General features: G+C 39.7%; 1 protein-coding gene across 1 annotated transcript; it reads left to right on the top strand.

The window, feature by feature from the left end:
* Positions 1–61: 61 nt before the first annotated feature.
* Positions 62–9,147, top strand: LOC131775084 (uncharacterized). The gene is made up of 9 exons (XM_066159060.1): positions 62–260; positions 1,797–2,107; positions 3,213–3,425; positions 4,308–4,469; positions 5,254–5,404; positions 5,485–5,723; positions 6,615–6,852; positions 7,607–7,890; positions 8,787–9,147. Exons 2-9 carry the CDS (start codon positions 1,799–1,801, stop codon positions 8,913–8,915), a joined length of 1,725 nt encoding a protein of 574 aa, XP_066015157.1. The 5' UTR covers positions 62–260; positions 1,797–1,798; the 3' UTR covers positions 8,916–9,147.
* The last annotated feature ends 221 nt before the right edge of the window (positions 9,148–9,368 follow it).

Raw genomic sequence — 9,368 nt, 5'->3', positions numbered from 1 at the left:
AAATATCTCTTCAATATATAATTGTGTTTTTCCCGGAAAGACTGGGCGTCAAGTCAGAGGTCAATTTCGATGAATCGCTATCCTTTAGCTTCTCAGTCGTTTGTTTCAGAACAGGAAATACATCCTTTTCCTCGTAACTTTGCCGTAATTCGCTGAACTAAAACGTCAAGAAACACGTTCCTCATAAGATCATTAAGCACCTGCCAGTATGACCACATAAAGACCCTTGGAGCTTGCTTCGCTATCGTCCTAAAGCTGAGGTAATGTTCTTTCAATTATTATAAAACAACGTACTTTCGTGTAATGCAAAAGGTTTGTAAGTCTTTCCTCAGGTATGTATGTTTAAAAAAGACATAATCGTCATGAAACAGCCTAATTGTGAACAAGAAACAAGTCAATGGAAATCTGAGGACCGTAGACTCGTCGAACCAAAGGTCCCTTAGAGACAATCTCTTTTGAGTGACTAAGTTTACAAAAGCAGAAATTTTTCTCAATGTCATCAGCTCTTAAAAGCTCTCATGAAGAAATACGTCCCATTTCTTCGCCAATTATTTGAAATGTTTTCATTTACGACCAATTAAAGTGTGAATGAGATTTTGCAACGAGCCTAACTTATACGTGTACGGTATCAAAGTTATTCTTACCTAGGGCTCTCTCCATAACACGGTCAAATGTCCAGCAGCTAGGCATACTCACCCGGAAGTTAGGAATTTTACAGACTTCCAAAATAATTTTTGGGATCGCTTGACATTTCTAAACAAAGCGAAAAATATGATAACAAAGGAAAGCTTGAATATTTTAAAAGAATATTTCAAGAGAAATTCTCTAAAAATTGTCTATCTTCCAGATATTTATAGTCTGTTTGAGATCGTGAGCGGCTGCCGAGCATTTGGCCACAGTGTAAAACGTTTTATTTCCCGTCGCCTTTCCGTTTATGAAAGCAAGCCGAAAAAAAACTACAGGAAGCAGAGGGAGCCTGCGTGTGAGCGTCCGTTAGCTAATAGTTTTCGCGATAAAATTCATAATGGTAATCGAACTGAGTAGGGTGCCGTTTAGTCGACATGATTTGAAATCACAACTATGATTTCAGTCTAAAATAGCGCGAAAGAAATTTCAATTACCACTTTATTACATCCATTTCGAGATGGCAAAATTCAGTCGCTCAGATACAGGAACTTTTTAGTCTGTGCAAATATGTTATTAATCCAGTGGTGAGCTGGTTGTGAGAAGTTGCAAATGTTGTTTTTATTTTCCTGCAACGTAATTGGTTTCTTTAAACAAGCTCTGTGGAAAGTTCATGTATGGGACAATTTTAGATGAGAATTCTTGAAAGCTCAGAATAGAATTTCCGATACGCCATTTTACAGTTGTATACTTAGATGCAAAGTCTTTGATTTGGAGTGAGGCTGAGAGTGACCATGTTGTGATAAAGACCAATGTCTAGATAGCATGATAGCGGGGACAACTTGTTGCAACTATTCGTCTAAAGTTAATTGGGGAATTTCAAACCAGTCTGAATACGCGCAACATATTGCATAGTTAAAAAAAATTCTGATTTGTGAGATGAAACAAAGATGATTTTCACAAAACTTTTCCATGTCACATGAAGCAAACTGTCATATTGTCATTACGGCTTGTTCCCTGAGATGTGTCTAAGCAACTTGTCTTGGGTCTTGACTTCGCGTTCCTTCTGCCAATTAAGTGTGGAGAGCGAGAGATATGAATACTACGCCAAGGCTGAAAATAGAAGGAATTAACTGAAGGTGAATGAAATACAAATTTATAATCTTTTGCAGAGATGTCGAGTGTGTCCTGGAAAGGTGGAGAATCAAAAGGACAAGAGAAGAAAGATAAACATAAAAAACGAAGAGCACAAGGTCAACCAAGCTTGTATGAAAAAACTGTTGATGCAGATTTCAAGGAGGAAGAAGTACACATCCCAAAGGATAAGGTGGGACTCATTTTAGGAAAAAAAGGTTGGAAAAAAATGGACATAATCAGCCGAAGTGGAATCCAGGACTTAGTCATCAGAGAAGATCTTGTTTACATAAGAGGAACAGAAGAACAGCGCACCCGTGCGAAACAGATTATCGAAAAGGTCTTGCGTGTGAGTTTCACATTTATATTTACCCCTTTGATGTTATTATTTATTGTGCTGTTTGTGTTATGTCATTCACCTAACTTTCTTTAAGCCGTAGAAAAACTTTCGCAAAGCAAAGTTTGCACTGATGGATTTTAGCAGTTAGCGTACAAGTTAGTGAGTGATAGCGGGTCACAATTAGGCCCACCTATCTTTCATCCTTTCCATCTTTCCATCCTTCCATCCCTCCAGTCTTCCATCCTTCCTTCCTTCCTTCCTTCCTTCCTTCCTTCCCTTCTTCCTTCCTTCCTTCCTTCCTTCCTTCTCTCCTTCCTCCCTCCCTTCCTTCCTTCCTTCCTTCCTCCCTTCATTCCTTCCAAAGTTCCTTCCTTCTCTCCTTCCTCCCTCCCTTCCTTCCTTCCTTCTCTCCTTCCTCCCTCCCTTCCTTCCTTCCTTCTCTCCTTCCTCCCTCCCTTCCTTCCTTCCTTCCGTCCTTCCCTCCTTCCTTCCTTCCTTCCTCCCTTCCTCCCTTCCTTCCTTCCTCTTTTCCTTCCTCCCTTCCTTTCTACCTTCCTTCCCTCCTTCCTTCCTTCCTCTCTTCCTTCCTCCCTTCCTTCCTTTCTTCTTCCTCCCGTCCTTCCCTCCCTCCAACTCTTCCTTCCTTCCTTCCTTCTTCCCTCCCTCCCTTCCTTCCTCCCTTCCTTTCTCCCTTCCTTCCTCCCTTCCTTCCTCCCTTCCTCCATTCCTTCCTCCCTTCCTTCCTCCCTTCCTCCATTCCTTCCTCCCTTTCTTCCTCCCTTCCTTCTCCCTTCCTTCCTCCCTTCCTCCCTTCCTCCATTCCTTCCTCCCTTCCTTCCTCCCTTCCTTCTCCCTCCTTCCTTCCTTCCTTCTCACTCATGTCCTTCCTCCCTTCCTTTATTCTGTCCTTCCCTCCTTCCTCCCTTCCTTCTTTCCATTGTTCCTTACTAATTTCCTTCCCTCTTACTTTCTTTTATCTCCTCCTTCGTTCTTTTTTTCCTTCTACTGACCTTTTGCATCACCTTCATACCTCCTTCCTTCTTTCCATAATTTTTCCCCACCCTGATTATTACATATTCAGGCTGTTTTTTTTCATTTGAATCATGTCAACCAGGGAGAAGATAGCCCTGACCAAGGGTCGTGGAAAAAGTTGACCTTCATACCAGAAGATTGTATGGCTAAAGTAATTGGGAAAAACCGCATGAATTTGAAAAAAATAGAAGCAAAAACTAAGGCAACTTTGAAAGTCTTTGAGAGGAATAGCTTGTATATCAAGGGATCTCCTGAGAGTCAGAAGTTAGCTATTCGGGCAATAAAGGACACCGTGGTAAGTCTTTCTATGATATGAAGAGTACTTTGTGGGACTTTTTTTAGGTGGATATCACCAAGGGATAGAATACCAATCCCCAGTGACTCCCAGAATATTGTGAAGTCGCAAGCAATGATAAGAAGTCAATTATAGTAACAGGCTTCAGTGACCAGGATAAAACATATCTTTAACGGCAAAGAAATCAGTGGCCATCACCAAAAGTCCCACGCAAAACGAATCATTTTGAAATTACAGAGGTGTATATTTAACAATTATTTGCCTCAGGCTCAGTGAATATTGTTGAATAATCGTCTCGGGGATTATTCAACAATGTTCACTAAACCTGAGGCAAACATTTGTTTTAGTATAATTGTCTATTGCTTTCTGTAATTAAAGCATTGCCCATTTTTTGCGACAATTAAGGTGACTACTCGTATCAAGATAAGCAAGGAGTTTTAGCAGGTTTATTAAAATAAATTAGCAAAACCTTCGTATCTTTCTTTTAGAAAAAAATTTTCCGCCTAATTCAGTTGCATCTTTTGTACTCATCGCAATTGAATTTTCTTCTATCGCGATTATCACTCCTAGGAAAACGAGAGGCAGTTACTTTGAAATTTACCTTGTACTTCATCGCGCGAGGTGACTATAGCCAGATCTGACGCAATCCTCGACCAATACGAGCGCGTGCATCCCAATAATCACTAGAGCCCCAGTTGTTCGTAGCTCATAGAACACTAACCATTGGATAAATCTCTATCTGATGCATAGCGCAGTACGTTTTGTTAACACTTATCCTCTGGGTAGCGTTTTATCCGTTATCCAAGCGTTAAGCGTTATCCAGGCTTTGAACAACTGGAACGTTGCATATATATGCGATTATAATTTTCCTCCCCCATGAAGAAAACTTGCAAGAAAAAATTCGTCGTACGATTTGTCCATGTGGACACAGCACATTTGGAAGAAGACCATGAGTTTAAGCTATCCATCGCGCAACCGTCACCAAACACTACGACTTGGCCCAAGTGTTTCAAGCTAGAACTACAGGATGATCCTCTAAAAGAGGTATGTTGTTAAATTCAAATCTGACTCAACGAAAATACCTACGAACAAATTCTGCGAAAACTAGTAATTTCATTTTTTCTCACATAATTCAACCTAATTTGTTATTATCATTTTTTCGGAACCCTCCTGTGAGTACTGGTAGAGGGATTCCACCACCGTTTCACTATGAAAAAAATGGTTAAAAAAAAATGGTTGAGACTCTCACGGAAACAGAACCAGTTGTACTGGTCCTTCCACTGGCGAGATTCGATCACTAATTATCCTTTCTAATTATCACACATTCTCTTAAATGTCCCTTTTGAAAATTTCTTGGTACCTCAAGTCAATATTTCCTAGATGGTAACCTAGGAGTTTTAATGATATTGCTAGCAGTATTTACACATCAATCTATTCCGTCCGCCAAAAGCTAATTTAGCCCGCAAGTTCCGTCTCTAAGTTACTTAGCCGCCCGTGGGCGAGTTTCCCTCTAAATTAAAGTCTTTGGAAGTAAAAAGACAGCACTACGAGAGATTCAGCATAAATTTCCAGAACTGCAGTTGCTCCTTCTTCTTACATTATAGCTATATACAGATTTTAATACTAACGATGTAATAAAATCAAGTCGCAGAATCGTCATCAAACACAAAAGAGAAATTGAGAACGGCAAACACCAGGTCTATTTTAACTCCAGGACTTTTCCTCGTGCACGAAACTGTGTGTGATGGTTCTTGTGTTCGTCTAGCTATGAAAGATATGTTTTCAGGTCTTACCGGCTAAATCAACTAATGACTATATTATTTCAAAGGAAACACCCTCTGGTTTTGCGGACACAGAAAGCCTGAAAGAAAAGGTGTTGGGGATTTTGAAGCAAATTCACCACGAGAAGGAGGAGGAGATGGTCATAGTAGATATTTGGTGTCATTTTGGTCACGCCTACCTAATTAAGGTTGATGAAGGTCAGTCCTGTAGATTTTACGAGTCTTTTGGTGAATTGGTGAGGTATCAGTTAGAGATCTTTGCATACTTCTTTCGGTAGATGAGGAGGATGACACTTTCACCCTGGGGGAAATCAAAGATAGAATTGAATCAACTGATGACGATCGTTGGAAGACATTCTTCGCGGAAGTTGAGACAATCGAAGTTGAGCAGATTGAAAAGTCTCTCAACGCAGAGAACAGACAGTCTACAACCCCCACAGTTAACAGCACAACAAGTGATGACATACGTTACGATCTCACCTTCTTCACTCCATCTGGTTTAGAAGTTCGAGTCAAGGTAATTTGAACATTTAGCAAATCATTTTTTCTGCCGGGGTGGGGCTACTGTCGCCTCTAAACTATGGTCGCTAAGCTAGGACAAGGCATCTTTGTCAAGCTACAGGTAAACAGATGTCGAACCCAAGCTAATTCACGTCTCCCTCAATCGTAATGAAGTCGCTCAATGTTATAGATCACCTGATTAAAAAAAATCGACCAATCATGAAGTGCAATCTTGAGAAAATTAAGTTCCGTTGTTCGGTAATCTGTTAAGCATCGTTAACGAGGCTCATGACGCTAATGTAATTCTAATTGTGTTTTACTACCATTTCGTTTTCTTTAAATTAACCAATAAAAATGTTCGATTGAGAAAAATGTTAGTTTTCCATCCTACCCATCCTAATCCGAGCCACGTTTTTATTAACTCTCTTACGGCTCCTGAAGGCGTGTTTCTACCTTACCAAAATATTATTAACGATCTGGCCTTGTATACTCTTTATCAAACCTATGGTGTCGGTTGATTTTAAGGTAGCTCTGTGAGCATCATCGTGTTCTGTTAACCACATTGTATCAAATAGTGTACAGGGAGATAACACGACGAATTAAGGGATATTGTCTTGATTTGTGATCGTTATACCTTGAGCACTTTTAAGTAATTTTTTTGCAGGTGAACTCTGAGCTATCGAAATGGAGCCTGTTTAAATTCTTAAAACTGCAATAGCAGACAAGCATGATTACACGTCCGGCAGAAGAGAACCTTCTGTCATTTTCTTTCGCGTCTGGTCAGTTAAAGAATGTAAAAGTGTTGCTAAGCCTGTTCACTAAGATTTCACTTACAGATAGTGTAAATTAACCGGGGCTCGACCAAATTTTCTCTATAGAGATGTTAACATTATCCCTCTGTTATCAGGTATGGCTCATAGAAAAAGAACCCGGGACCGAAGACCCTTCAGCGTGTTCCTTGGCGTTCCGTCGCAGCGCTCCACTTCCTGTCAGAAACTCCTTGACACAAATCTTGCCTGACGAGCATAGTGGAGATGCATCGAACTCACCAGTTTTCCACATCTGCGATACATTTCATCAGAGAATGAAACTCGACATTCTAATGCCGTCTGTAGGATTTGATTGCCGTTTGAAAATACGAACATGTGAGGAAACATTTCTATCAAACTTGAGATAAAAGACGTAAAATGATTTTACAACATTCTGCATGTTATTTGCTTCTCCAGATATGACTTTGGAACATTAATGATTATCTAATTGCTTACAACGTCTGGCATTTCCTTCCCATTCTGTCCACAAGAACAGAAGAATTTCAGGCTAAATAGGTTATTGGCACGCCAGACTAAGTTTGATAGCCACCTTTAGCCTGATTGGTGAAAGGGCAGGGCCTACAATTTGAATATAATTAACTTAAATAAGTGATATTAGACCAGTAAAAACTGAATGATGATGTACCCTATGGAAATAACTTCCTTCTCAAAAAAATTACAATTTCCGAGAATACGCAAATGTCTTTGTGAAAGTGGAGCTTGTGATTCCAATCTTTAAACACATAGCCATAACAATCTTCAACAATTCTTCATCAAAGACAGTTTTTAATGTTTCAACTTCCTCAAAATTGTAAAATCCCCAACTTTGGATAGCAAGTTGTTGCTATGGTGGCTAAAACGAATTCTGCGATGTTGAATTTAATTGAGTACACTTAGTGTGATTGGCTAATGTACCTGTCTGGTCACAGGTATTCGATTTGAACCAACTGTTCGATTAAAACTCAGCAGAATAATAAATTAATGAAAACAAAAAGCAGTTGGTCCACCCATCACATAAGACGAAATGGTAAAGCCTATAATTTAATAATAAAAACGGACATAGCCTGACCTTACTTCTTTCCCCTTTTAGTTCCAAAGTTTCCACAAACAACGACACCACAAGCAGAAGAAGAGCACAAAATTCTAGAAAACTACCTCATGGAGATGAGGATTGAAGATGGTCAGCTGAAGTTTCCACCAATTTCCAAGCTACCAGATGGGTTTGACCTTTTTTTTCAGCGTCGCAGCCTTCGAAAGAGATATGAGTATGAAGATGACGGAGACATGTTCACTTTGACTGTTTGCAAAGACCAGTCAAAAGAAGTGAATGCCGACCAGACTGATGCGTACAGTTTCAATGAATCAGAAGCGAAGGTATCGCTAATCATACACAAACAGTTTAGCACTTATATGCATTTCCCAGATTCAAGTCCGTCCTCACCATCAGGTGCAATTCTTCGGGAATATCATTTTTTCTTTGTTCGCTAACAGGTAGCTCAGTAAGCAGTGTGAGTAACTGTAATTTAGATACGTTAAACTTGACTATTTTTTGGAGCATATGGAGATACATTTGTAGGATTGAACGACTTTTATTATGCAAGTTTGCATAGGAAAGCAGCGGATTCGGGCCTAGAGCCAGATGTTTTAGTTTTGTCCTAAGACTAACTTAAGTCATTACCATGTTGCATTGCCTGTTTTCCTCTCGCAATAGATGCCTGAGATATTAACTGTCCACCAAAAAAAAAGGTTCTCCCTTTGCTCACTGAATCGTCGGTGCGTCACTTACTTGCATCATACTACATTATATCGCATCATATTACATCACATTCCCATCGCATCACATCACTTCACGTCACGCCAGATCACATCACACACGTCACATTTACATTGGCATTCATATTCACATTCGCATCACGTTACATTCACATCAAATCACGTTCACATCAAATCACATTAAATTACATTCACATCACATCTCTCAAAGTGAACAGCTCGGTGACGTGTCTTTGTTAATTACTATGCAAGATACAGGCAATAAGCGAAAAAGGTTATTTATTTAATAGTTATGTCAACTCATTTGTAAAATTTGAGTAAGATTCGGTACTAACTAGAACTAAACTTTTGGTAACAAGAAGTGAATGGTAATTACTTCAGTGCTTAAATGGGACCAGTTGATGTGGGTATTGCTACAGCATTTGTATATTGTTTTTAATTTGTTTGCATTACTAATATATTTTGTTTCTTTGATGTCCTTTGTTAATCCCGAAAAGCCGGATGTTCATCTCCACTGTGAAGAATGGGACCAATTACTAAATGAGGGAAACTGGGAACCGGAGCAGATTACTGCCAAGCTTCCTAAATTTTTAGAGTTTCTACGGAAAGTTCAGGGAAACCTGTAATAGCGAGTGATGAGTGATTCCAGCGAATAGCGAGCCTCCAAGAACCTCCCTCCCTAAGATACGTCACAGCAAGATGCGTCTGTTACGTAACCTGGTTGTCCTGTGACTATATGAGGAATGTTGATCACCCACATCACCACATTAACTTCTATAAAAATTGCATATGGACTTCTACCATGTATGATCTTGTTTTTAGTGCAAACCAACGATCAATAAACGCGCTGTGCTATATTTGTCGAAATAAAATTTTTTCCTTCTAATACTGTTACATTTAGGGAAAAGTATGCTTTGTGTAAAAGACCATGAAATCTTCTGCCTCATCGCCTTTTAAACCTTGGCTGGCGAGGCAACCAGTCTCCAGTGTCTCTCGCTTTAGATATTCAGAAATGCTTCTAGAAGGGCGAGTGCTGTAGGGCGTTTTGGATCTCTAAAGTGCAAGCAGAGAGATCAGTA

Source organism: Pocillopora verrucosa, chromosome 12, assembly GCF_036669915.1.
Source record: "Pocillopora verrucosa isolate sample1 chromosome 12, ASM3666991v2, whole genome shotgun sequence".
In the NCBI taxonomy this organism is placed as follows: Eukaryota; Metazoa; Cnidaria; class Anthozoa; order Scleractinia; family Pocilloporidae; genus Pocillopora; species Pocillopora verrucosa.
The sequence above is the reverse complement of the archived record's forward strand: the minus strand, read 5'-3'. Positions and strand labels throughout refer to the sequence as shown.